We start from the raw sequence: 12,463 nt of genomic DNA, 5'->3' as shown, positions 1-12,463 counted from the left end.
CTGAGAAGCTTGGAAGCATTGGTTATCTCATTTTAAATGGCTTGGAAGTCCCCACCTGGTGCTCTCTGCGGTGTGTCACAGTGAAGCGTTGGACAGAGGCCCAAGCAAGGGAGGAAGGTAGGCAGAGGCTGGATCGCTGAGATTTTCTGCCGAGAGAGTGAAGAAGGCAGAGGAGGTCGATCCCCTGGCAAAATTAACAGACCCTACACTTAGCGAAGTCTCCCCCTCCCCCTCGTTCCTCCCTGCCTCCCCCCCCCACCCCTCCGCTTCTGTTGTGACTCGGGCAGCCTATCCCGAGGGTGGGGAGCTGCGGAGGAGCCGGAGCTGAGCCGTACTCCGCTGCATCACGTGCCGGGGTGGGGGCTATAAAATCCTGGAGCCGGGGCTCCGGGCGGGGGACGTGAGGACCAACCCTCTCCAGGGACCCCTTTGTTCGAATCCCAGTACACCTCAGCATCCCCAAGGGCTTGACCGCCCGCGTACGCACAGCTCTCTGGACAGAGCTCAGATCACGGAAAGAGAGGAGGGGACGCCGCGGCCCGCTGGACAAGCCATCGATCCCCCGTCGAAATGTCGCGCTCCTTCTACGTGGACTCACTCATCATCAAGGACTCCTCGCGGCCCGCACCCTCGCTGCCGGAATCGCACCCAGGTCCGGATTTCTTCATCCCGCTGGGCATGCCGTCCCCGTTGGTGATGTCAGTGTCCGGGCCTGGCTGTCCGTCCCGCAAAAGCGGCGCTTTCTGCGTGTGCCCGCTTTGCGTCACCTCGCACCTGCACTCCTCTCGCCCGCCCGCTGGAGCCGGTGGCGGAGCTACGGGGACCGCAGGGGCTGCGGTGGCGGGCGGCGGGGTGGCTGGAGGCACGGGCGCCCTACCTTTGCTTAAGAGCCAGTTCTCTCCCGGTCCTGGGGACGCGCAGTTTTGCCCACGGGTGAGCCACGCACACCATCACCACCACGCGCCCCAACATCACCATCACCACCATCAGCCCCAGCAGCCCGGCTCGGCTGCAGCGGCGGCGGCTGCGGCGGCTGCGGCAGCGGCCGCAGCGGCGGCCCTGGGACACCCGCAGCACCACGCACCTGTCTGCGCCGCCACAACCTACAACGTGTCCGACCCGCGGAGATTCCACTGCCTCACCATGGGTAGGGCGGGGCACCTGCGCGCCTCCGGGGAAACTAACTTTGCTCTGTCAGGGAAGGAGGTGGGAGCCCAGGGGTGTGGAGGGAGGTGGGATCTTTTTATGGAACTGTTAGGAGCTTCCCTCAGAAATTCCACGGAGGTGGCGGTTAAGGAGTCAACCTCTTGGCCAGGCCTTGTGCACTTAGCTCTACAGGTGCTCAAGTGTCCTGCGTTATCTGGGCTTTGGGGATCTGGATCAGGACTTCAGAGAAATGGCAGGTTAAACTGACTGAGGCCTGGGGTGGATGTGTTTGAACCTCAGCTTCCCGGTTGGTTAAAGGGTGTCTGCCTTTGGCTGAGGCTGTTAGTTGGTTCGCTTTGCTAGGCTGACGAAGACCGCCGACAAGGGGAAGGAGAAGGGGAAGGGGAAGGGGGAAAGGAAAGGGAAGGGGGAAAGGAAAGGGAAGGGGAGGCAGCTGATGCAAGTTCCACTGGAGTCTTTTAACTTAAAATCCAAGTCATTAAAGGCCTTAATTCTCATGAACGTCTCTCTCACTCCCAGACAGAACTTGGGACGAGCATGGGTGTGCTGGGTTAGACTAGGTTCTGGAGACCCGTTCTTTCCAGGGGTTGTCAAATAGGGTGAGGTCACTTTTTCTAAGGTTTACTTCTCTGCTCTCTTTTGGGTCCTCAGGAGGCTCAGATACCAGCCAGGTACCCAATGGCAAAAGGATGAGGACGGCATTTACCAGCACGCAGCTCCTGGAGCTGGAGCGAGAATTCTCTTCCAATATGTACCTGTCCCGACTCCGGAGAATCGAGATCGCGACGTACCTGAACCTGTCAGAGAAGCAGGTGAAAATCTGGTTTCAGAACCGTCGCGTGAAGCACAAGAAGGAGGGGAAAGGCGCTTCGAGGAACAATCACGCAAGCTGCAAGTGCGTGGGTAGCCAGGCTCACTATGCGCGCTCAGAGGACGAGGACTCCTTGTCCCCAGCCTCGGCTAACGAAGACAAGATTTCCCCCTTGTAAGGGCGGAGGCTCCTTCTCCGGGTACCTACTCTCGGTACCCCGCTTCCCTCCTCCCTGTCAGCACAGGGACCAAAGTTCTAGCTCATTGCCCTCATCCCACCTGGAAGAGAAACTCTGAAAAGCCCGGGGAGTCCAGTGTTGGGCCCGGCTTTGAAGCTAGTTCCTCTATATCTGGGACTCCACTCAGTTACAGATCGGCTTTTTATCTGTTGGCTTTTTTAAAAATTTTTTTAAATGTAAATACTCTAGAATCTTAATCTGTCTCACATAACAGGAAAAAACAGGGTTGATTTAAATATAACACTATATGGGGGGGGGGCGTTGGTTGAAGCCGCATGTCATTGGCCACCCCCATCTTTTCAGAATTTGATGAGAACTTGTTTTTGTTGTTATTTTAAAATGAAGTCATTGAAGTTGCCATTAATATAGAGTTAAACTCCGTAGGTCTTGTTTTCTGACATTTTTCATGGGGGAGAGTTTTAAACACAAGTCTCTGGAAGTCCCTTCGTATGTGAATAGTTTTATATAAAATACATATTTATATTTATTTAAATAAATGAAACGAAATAAATATTTTTAATTCGTGGTACTTGTCCTTATCTCCCCCTGACACACACACACACACACACACACACACACACACATGCACACCCGCCACCGCCACCCCACCGTATCTAGAGACAGTCATGGAGTAGGGACTTAGAGGTTAAATAATGACTGCAATTTAATGTGGGTCACTCAGTGAATGGAACTAGGAACTAAAAGTTTTGTGGGCAACAGAGCCTTCTAACCAAAAAGACTTTCTGTCCTCATTTGAGGTGGCCCACCAGCTAGTGCTCCTTTCAAAAAAACAGGTAACAGTCCCATTGGCAGAACAGGAACTGTTGGAGGAACACAGAAGAACTTGGAGGGAGTCTCCTTTGTAACAGAGGGAAAATCCCACCCCCACCCCCACTGTGTTTTATTTGTTTGAATCACACTATGTAGCCCAAGGTTGCCTTCCACTCACAGACATTCACCTGCCTCTGCTGCCCATATCAGGCCTACAGCCAGTTTTTACTTGCACTCAATCTTAGCCCCAAACCTACTATTTCTTTCTCTGCCACTTCTTCCTCCTTTCTGGTCTCTCACGGTGCTCAGTACTAAAACCTGAAGGCTGTGAAGCAATTCACATACAATAGTTTCTTAGTTCACCTAACGGCCAGGGTGAGGAAACTTACGAATGGCAGGACTGGAAACTTCAATGTGTTCGGTGGCTTCTATCACACAGAGTTAGCTGGATGTCCTCAGTGCCCAGGTTACAAAAAAGCCAGGAACAGAGAGGTGACTTTTCTAAATATTTACAACCTCATATTTCCAAAACAACCCAAGAGATAGCTTAGAGTAATACTCTCCTCCGGGAGCAGACTTTGTTTATTATTTCTGCTGTCGTTCGTCTACCTAACCTCACTGTGCTCAGAGATAGCCCTTCTCTCAGCAAAACCACCTAGGCTAGGGGCCTCAGTCTGGATCTGTGTCTGTGGGAGAGAAGTGAAGAGGAAGAGTGGTTTCTGAGTACCGACAACACCCACCAGTGGGATTCCTGGTTATATAAAGATGTCACTCAATAGGTTCAAGCCACAAGCACTGTTTAACCCTTCCTCCCTCCCTTCCCCTCTTCTCTTTTAGGTCTGACATTTTAGTCCAAAAGGAAGGAACATGATCTTTATGTTTATGATTGGCACACTTCTGGGTCAGTCACGTACCCCCCCCCCCCGTCCCACCCCACCCTGCTCAGAACTTCAGGAACAAGATCATTTTCAAACCCCTTTAGGGGACCAGGTCTAGGCAGGCAGGAGGAAGGACCACAGTATCTTGGCCAATGGGGACCTGTGAGTGGCTTTGTATGGAGGGCTGATCCTGTTTTTGTTGCCCCAAGTCAACTCAGGCTCCTGCCTGGATCTCTCACAACAGGGGAAGGAGGCAGGGGTTTGGGGGAGGGGTTCCTATTGGCTGGGAGAGGATCGGGCTTGCTACATTTCCTATTTCAAAAAAAAAAAAAAAAAACCCAAAAACAAACAACAACAACAAAAAACCAATTAAAGGGCTGGAGAGATGGCTCAGTGGTTAAGAGCACTGCCTGCTCCTCTAGAGGTCCTGAGTTCAAATCCCAGCAACCACATGGTGACTCACAACCATCTGTAATGGGATCCGATGTCCCTTTCTGATGTGTCTGAAGACAGTGACAGTGTATGCACATACATGAAATAAATAAAATCTTTAAAAAAAAAAGAAAAAAAAAACAATTAAAAACAATCTCCCGTCTTCCCTAAAGAAACAGCAGCAATCAGCAATGGCCAGAGGCCAGTGGGAGGAAAGATGTTTGCAGGGACTAGGAATGTACTTTTAAAGAGGGCAATTCCTTTACAAGAAAGCAGGTTGCTTCGCTGTCCTCTCCAGTCCAAAGCAAAGCCTCTTCTGAGGCATGGGCAGGTCATCGCCTTACTATGCACACCCTTGCCAGCTCCCACTGCCCTGTGATTGAGTCTGGTTCACACCCAAGTCTGTCGCCAGCATGGGATCTCAGCCCCTTGCCTTGCAAGGCCTCCAGGTCGCAGACCTTGAGTCATGTGCTTGCCACTCCTGGAGCTGTGCAGAGCCTGGCTCCGGTGCTGGTGAGAGGAAAGCAAACTAGTGGTACTGTTACTGACTGGGGACTGCTAAAATGCTGTCAATCTCTCTAGCTTCCATGTTCAAGGAAAATCCTGAGGTCGCTCTTCCAGAGACAAAAAGATTCGGCCAAAGATACTTAAGTAGACCTTGGATGTTCTCTGATTAAAATAAAGGTTCTCTAAAATTCTCAAAGAAGTCTGCAGTTTCTGTCCCTTTAGCAATGGAACAGCAGTTCTGTCCAACTAGGATAGATTTGTTATCCTCTTCAGCCCCTACATACCCCCCAAACCCACCATTCATATTTCAGAATAACACTTCCAGAACCTAGACTCTGACTGTTCATATTAGGTTAAGAGCCTTTAAGTCAACTCTCAGATGCTAGGCTCAAGCACAAAAAATAGTCTACCAATAATCTTCAGATCGAGATCAAATGCTGTAAGTCATGTCCCCTTGCGTACACTGGGGAAGGTTTAAGACATTGGGAGCCCATGTGTTCAGTGTGTTCTGGGCAGTCTTGGAATTCCCATATGCCCCCCTTGAAACCTACCAAACACTCTATCCAGAGCACACTAGCCATGATCCTTAGACACAGCCAGGAAAAGAGAGATGGAAACTTGAAGTAGAAACCGGAAACTTTTTTGACTAAAAAGGGTGTCAGTGAGAACCCTTGAAGGTGGTGTGTCCAACCTGTAGAACCCAAGGCAGCTGGGAACCTCAGAATAAAGGGAAGGTGACCTTTCACTCTGTGCCCTGGCTCAACCAGGAGAGGCAAGGAGGAGCACCAACCTTCCCCCTTCTACTCTCCCACCCAGTGACCCACACTTGCTCTAAGCCAAAGTGGATTGTGTCCCCAGGCAAGACTTCTCAATTGCAATCCCTGGCACAAGGAACCCTACAGCTCATTCTTGGAGTGTCAGAGTCACGGGTAATGGAGACACTGGATCCAGTAGACCTGTCTCCACTGGAGTTCTAATTCTGAACTGGTTTGGTTTGAATTATACTTCAAAGCCTTGTTTCTTGCTATTTCATTTCCCAAATCGAAATGGAATTCAGGGACGGGCATTCTCCCACTCCTGGTCTTCTCTGCCTCTCTCCTCCCTCATTACTTGCAGGCACTTCTGTCCAATGATATCTAATTAGGATTCTGTCCATTTGCTTAGGTCCCACTGACCAGTCAGACAATTGCCAGAAAGGTGGTAGGGCAAAGTGAAAGCAGGAGTGGCAAAGGGAGTTCTGGGTCCACATGTATGCAGTAATGCCCACATATATGCAATAATGCAGACATCATACATGTATGTTTATGTGCCAGAGAGGCATGCACATCACACACACACACACACACACACACACACACACACACACACACTCACATGCAGCAGCAGTGGGGGTGGGGTGAGTGGTGTTGTAAATGAAAAATCAAGACTAATGAATAGAAGAATACTAGGTTTTTTAAAGCTTTCTTTTTCTTCCTTTCTTTAAATACAGCATCTCTAGTTTATGCTGACCACAAAATACCTTTATAGCTAAGGACACAATCTCTTCCCTCAGCTTTCCCCAGTGCTGATATCACCTGAGTTATACAGTGGGGCACCCTAACTGAGCTCCAAATCCAGTTCTTAGAAACATTGTTTTTCATCCTTTTTTGCAGGCCCTGCTCCTTGAGAGATGCCCTTGAGGAAGGCTAGGACTTGGGAGGAAGCTGGTGAAGACTAAGGTGAGAGGGAGGAGAATTCTGGGACAGGAGCGCCAGTCAGCCCACCCTTTAATCGGAGAGAGAGAATGACACTTGCAATTGAACCCATTTGCTAGAGGAAATTGGGTTTAAAGGAGCAATCACTTCTTTAAAAGGAGCTCCTCCCCTCTTCCCCAAACAGAAAGCTGTCCCGAGGATGAATGCAGCTCTGTGCATCCGAGCAATTGTTACAGTTTTTATTATTCACAGAGAATCTTTGAATGTACCTGTTAAGGTGACAGACCTTTTAAAAGGGAACATTTTTTTTCCGTGCAATTAATTGGTGCATTTACTAGGCTTCTATTAACATAATTTAATATAAATCTATTTTATAAATCTTTAGGCTCACATTACTGAAATTGAGCTCTTTTTAGAAAAAAAAAATGCCCACAGATGCCTCTTTCTTAAATTAGATAGAATGAAATCTGAAAACTTGCTATTCTAAGACAGCTGGAAATAAGAAAGGCAAAGGAGTCTTTTGTATTGTCTTTGTTAATGGGGGAGGTTTGGAGAAAGCGGGAGCTCACATCACAGGAGAAATTCTAGCCCAGCCAGAGCTCCGTATCCCAGAGTCTGATACTTGTAGGACAAGCTGCGTTTGGGTCAGGCAGAAGGGTGGGAACTTAGAGTTGAATGAGCGCTCAGATGAGAGACAAACATCACGGACAAAAAGAAACAGCAATGATCCAACTTCCGAAGAAACTTGAAAATAAGTTTCTTCTACCTAGAGAGAGGAAACCCGAAGGGGGTGAACCCTCACAGTCCCTAATGGCACTCTATGGTAGATATGTAACCCTGGCTCCTGAGGTTCAAGTGCATCCTCCAAAATTCTGGGGGCCCCATTCATCTCTCAAAATAGGGTTTTGTTCTTCTCTGATATACTGGATGTCAGGAAGCCCTCTTCTCCACCATGTTTTTTTTTTTTTTTTTGTTTTGTTTTTACATCTCCCACCTGAGAGCTGTTTTCTTGAACCCAATTGAATCTTAGTTGCGTTTTCCCAGAGTCAAACACAGAAAGGGGGCTAGGGCTCCCCTCGGAGAATCTGGACAGATCGGAAGTGTGTGCTGTGTGCTTAGGAAAGTAACTAGTTTCAGATTAATGAAGCAGTGACAATTTCAATCTGCTTGAAGGCGGAGGTTGGCACTGCCCAGGCCCAGCGTGGGGAGCTCGCCAGGCCCGGCTTTATATTGTCCTCATTTCTGAAGAGCAGACAAAGATGGATAGAGAGACATTGAAAAGGAGGGAGAGTATTTAAAACAGCTCCATAAAGCAAGCTGTCACTTTAAGACAAGGACCATGGTGCTTTGATGACTTTGTATTAGCAGCACCATTTCAAATAAGGGACTTCAGTCTAGAAAGAGAGGGAGAAACAGAGAGGGGAGAGAGGGAGAGGAGGAAAGGAAGGAGAGGAGGGAAGAAGAGAGGAGGAGGAAAAGAGAAGAGGAAGAGGACAGACAGAGACACAGGGAGACGAGACAGAGAGGACAAAGAGAGAAACAGGCAGAAAGAGAGAGAGAGAGAGAGAGAGAGAGAGAGAGAGAGAGAGAGAGAGAGAGAGAGAGAGAGAGAGAGAGAACTCTTGCGCACTGTAGCGCGAATAATTCCAGGGCAGCTACTTGATTTCTGAAGTTCTGGGAGAAACGACCCACAGCAGGTGCAGGGACAGGGGTGGGGGAAGACAGGTGGGAGTTGCGGCGACGGGAAAGAGCTCCAGGCCCCAGTGCAGCCGGCGACTCTGAGAGCTGCGGCCAGCTTGGCCTCAGTTTGCTGGAAAGTGCGAGGGAGAGCGCGCAGCACCGGCCCGCCCCCCGCACCGTTGGGGATTATAATGGAAATTTTTGAGAGCGTGCAGGAAAAAGAATAGGAAGGAGGGGGAGGGCTGCTTTAAGAGACCACCTTCACAAAGCCTAATTTAAATTATTTGGGGTCAAGCAGCAGCAAGCCACCTCCCCTTTTCCTTCCTAATTAATGACCACGATTAGTTACTAGGCATCTCGAGGCTTCAACAGGCTTGCTTTGAGTAGTTTAAACTAGGAGCTGGTTTTAACTTGGGAGAAAGGAGCTGGAGTTAGATTTGTTGTTTTAAGAAAGGGTCTCATTCTGAGGCCCAGGACCCACCTGAAATTATCAGTGTGGCCCAGGCCAGAGTAATCCTCCTAAGTGAGCATCGTCCTGAGGGCTGGAAGGAGGGAGTTTAGACAGGACTGTGTGTTTGTGTCTGTCTGTCGGTCAGCTTCTCTTTAGCTTGCTTTTCACTGATTTCATTTCTTCCCTCTTCTTCCCTCCTTTCTTCCTCCTCGGTCTGTGTGTCTCTGCCTGACTGTCTCTCTGTCTGACTGCGTTTCTGTCCCTGGGTCTTTGTGTGTCTCTCCCTCTCTCTTCTCTCTCCTCTCTTCCTTTTCTCTTTTTCTCTCCCCGCTACATCTCTCTCCCCACTTCCCCCCTTCCTCTCCTTTCTTCCCATTGAATCCACCCTGGCTTTAGCTCTAGTTTCCTAACTGGTACCCAGTCTTCCACGACGGTCTGAAAGCAAAGATACAGGTGCTGCGACCGCATTTGAGGCGGAGGCTTTCGGAATCCCGCTAGGTCCCTCGCCTGGCAATGGGTGGGGCAGTTTCCACCGTCTGGATCCTTGGTTCGACAGTTACCCGGAGTTTAAATGTTTTCGTCGTTGTTTTGTTTCTGCCAAGGAAACTTTTTTTCTTTCTATTTTATTTTATTGTTAAGACTTAGAAACCGGGACAGGAGACCGGGTGGGCTTTGAAGGCCCGCGAAAGGGCTCCTCGGTCCGTGGCGCTGGAGGGAGAAGCGTTTAGTCACTGTTTCATTAGGCACTATTTGAACCTTGCAACATGTGGTACTTTCTGGGCAAGCTGAAAAGGGGGGATTATGTAGGAGGGACACAAGGAAATTAGAGAACGGTTAATTTAACTCGTTTTCTGCTAGACTTTTCGATACATTCCTAATTGACTGAGGGGCAGGTGAAGCTCCCGCCCCATGCAGGCTCATTCACGGTGGGAATAAATGGCTTTTTCAACTCACACTGCTCACAATATATCATCAGGAAAAAGACATGCAATGAATATGTTGATTTTTTTTATTAATGGAATTACACCCTGCCATGCAGGTGTGAGGGTAAAAACCTATACTGCAATGAAATGAGATTAACAATGAAATTAGAATTTTATTAGCTTTATATGTCACGTAGACCTGGATTTGAAGTGTCAAAACAAGCAACGAGAAAAGATAGTCTGTAGGCAGCCCTGCCAATCAACCAAAAGGAACGAACAGCCTGGTCTCTAACTCTTGATCGGCTTCCACTTCCTTGGCATCTCCTCTGGGTAGGTAGGCAGGTAGGAGGCAAGTGCTGGAGGACTCCGCCTCCAGGGAAATCTTGGGACCCATAGGAAGAGCTCTTATGTTTGAAAAGCTGAGTCTAGAATAGACGCAGGGGAGGCTCCTAGGGCCTAGGGTGGCCTGAGGCCGCTCGGAGGTCAGCCGCGCCCTGCTGGCCTCCAGCTTCGCGTCCTTCAGATCAGCTGCTGGGGCTGGCAGTGACCCCTGGGAATTGAGAGAAAAGCCTGAGGGGGGAATGCGGGGCGCGAGGCCCGCGGGGCGCCCCTTGGAAACGGCGGGCAGTTTTGTTATCTCGGGCCCCCGGAGCGTCAGCGCAGCTACCTGGGTCTGGCAGACGCAGAGGTGCCCTATGCAAATGACTCACTATTAGACCAGAAAGAAACACTTCAAATGGCCCTTTGTAACCTTCTATAGAAAATCGAGGTACTCTGCATGACAAAGCACAATTAAGCTTTCTATTCAGGAGTTCTGCAGCTGGTAGCCCATTGGGAAAGTGGGAGGAAACCAGAATATATTAATAGTGTGGCAAAAGTTTTTTTGTGTCTGTGTCCTTTTCGGGGTTGGGGACTGGGGAGGGGCGATGGGTGGACCCCGAGGGGAAGAAGGCTCCGCCTTGGATCCTTGCCACCTGAGCGACAGCGCCTCGGCCCACGTGGAAAGCCCCTTTGCCTGGAGACCAGTCTTCTGAATGACGTCGACAACTCCCGGAGAGCTGAGCGGGGCTCGGCAAATCCCAAGTCCGGGATGGGCAGGACGCCTGTCGGTGCCCAGCCTCCAAGTCCGCAGCCACTCCACCGAGACGTCACGGTCCCCTGCCTGAGCAGGAACCAGGTGTCACCGGAGCACCGGGACGGAGTTGGCTGGTGTTGCACACCAGCTCCCACGAAGATGCTGAGGAGGGACGGTTCACACCACACGTCCTGTTGGTTCATTTTGCCAACCCCCAGAGAGAAATATTTGCTTCTAAATAAGTAAGGTTCTTAACCTACTTTAGCATTGGCCGTTTACCCATCTCCTCCCTTCCACCCCTCTCTTCACTCGTTGGAATCCTAAAACCCTACCCTGGTGGATTACATTGATTTTACGCGGTAACCTGCAACATCTTTCAGGCCTTTGCCAACAGCTTCCATCCTGGGAGAAAGAACGAGTAGCCCTCCCAGTGACCTAACAACCTGAGGGGGCGGGGCGGGGGCGAGGCGGGCGGGGCGGGGCGGGGCGGGGCGGGGCGGGGAGTGCTTCTTGGAATTACTGTTAAGTCTCAGTTGCTGTTTCTCTCTAGAATTTCTCTTTCTTTCAGAGACTTTCCCCAAGACTCCAGCTACTAACCAAACTCTCCTGTAGCCTTCAGACATGAGGGGAAATTCCTCCAGCTTCTGCTAATTTGTGAATCTCAGCAAATAGTCCCCTTTTCTTCTAAATTTGACTGCACTAGGGACAGAACTCAGAGGCTCCACACCGGGAAGGTAAATGCTCAGCCACTAGGCTGCATTCCCACCCCCACCCCCACTTTAAACCTTAATTAATTACTTTGAGACAAAGCCTCTAGAACTATAGCCAGATGACCTTGAACTTCGGATTCTCCAGCCTACAGTTCATGGCCTCAACCATCCATTTATATGGTGCTGGAGACCAACAAGTGCTGACCCTTGTGCATGGTAGGCAAGCATGAGCAGCTCATTTTGTGACAGTATTTCTCTGTATAGCCATGGCTATCCCGGATCTAACTTTGTAGACCAGGCTGGCCTTGAACTCAGAGATCCATCTGCCTCTGCCTATCGAGTGCTGGGATTAAAAGTGCAAACCCCCACCACCTGGCACTTAATTAGTTAAGGGAGACAGATATGTGTGTGCTGTGGCACACGTGTAGAGGAGAGAGTCTGTTCTCTATTAGATAAGTCCTGGGGATCCAACTCCCGTATAGCAGTCTTCATTCCCCTGAGGCATCTCACCAGCCCCTCATTTTTCTTTAAACTTTAAGACAGCTCTCACTAAGTTACCTTAACTGGCCTTGGACTGCCTCAGTAGCTAGCTTGTAGACCTCATGTTGTTCACTGTGAAGTCAGTCTTAGTGGTCACTCTGGTGGTTTATTGTAGTGTCCACTGTGCGGTCACTGTGGTGGTCATGGATGTGGTCAGTTATTGTGGTCACTGTGGTGGTCAGTTGTAGTTCACCGAGAACTTGAATGTGTTATCCTCTCGTTTCAGTCTCCAAAGTAGCTGGGATTACAGGTCTAGACCTGGGGAAAAAAAATCACTTAAAAAAGAAGGTTTTCAAAACTCATGACTTACCAATGTGGAGCGTGTATATATATATATATATATATATATATATATATATATATATATATATATATATATATACACACACACACACACACACACACACACACACACACACACACACACACGAAAGAAGGGACAAAGGCAATGTGAGAGTCAGAGGAAGGCAGGAAATGAAATGACCGGTCACCCTGATGACATGACAGGGTGATTGCATTCCAGAACTCACAGCAGCCACAGTTACCTGCACAACATCTGCACAAGACTGGACTGGGAGACACCTTG

The 12,463-nt window shown here is 49.5% G+C and overlaps 1 protein-coding gene across 1 annotated transcript; it reads left to right on the top strand.

The window, feature by feature from the left end:
* Window positions 1-393: 393 nt before the first annotated feature.
* Window positions 394-2,741, top strand: Gsx2 (GS homeobox 2). The gene is given in 2 exon segments (NM_001137563.2): window positions 394-1,147; window positions 1,819-2,741. Coding segments are annotated over 2 exon segments (915 nt in total). The 5' UTR covers window positions 394-570; the 3' UTR covers window positions 2,157-2,741.
* Window positions 2,742-12,463: the final 9,722 nt, after the last annotated feature.

This window comes from Rattus norvegicus, chromosome 14 (genome assembly GCF_021556685.1).
Source record: "Rattus norvegicus strain SHRSP/BbbUtx chromosome 14, alternate assembly SHRSP_T2T, whole genome shotgun sequence".
Lineage (NCBI taxonomy): Eukaryota > Metazoa > Chordata > Mammalia > Rodentia > Muridae > Rattus > Rattus norvegicus.
Note: the sequence above shows the minus strand (reverse complement) of the source record. Positions and strands in the feature narration are given on the sequence as shown.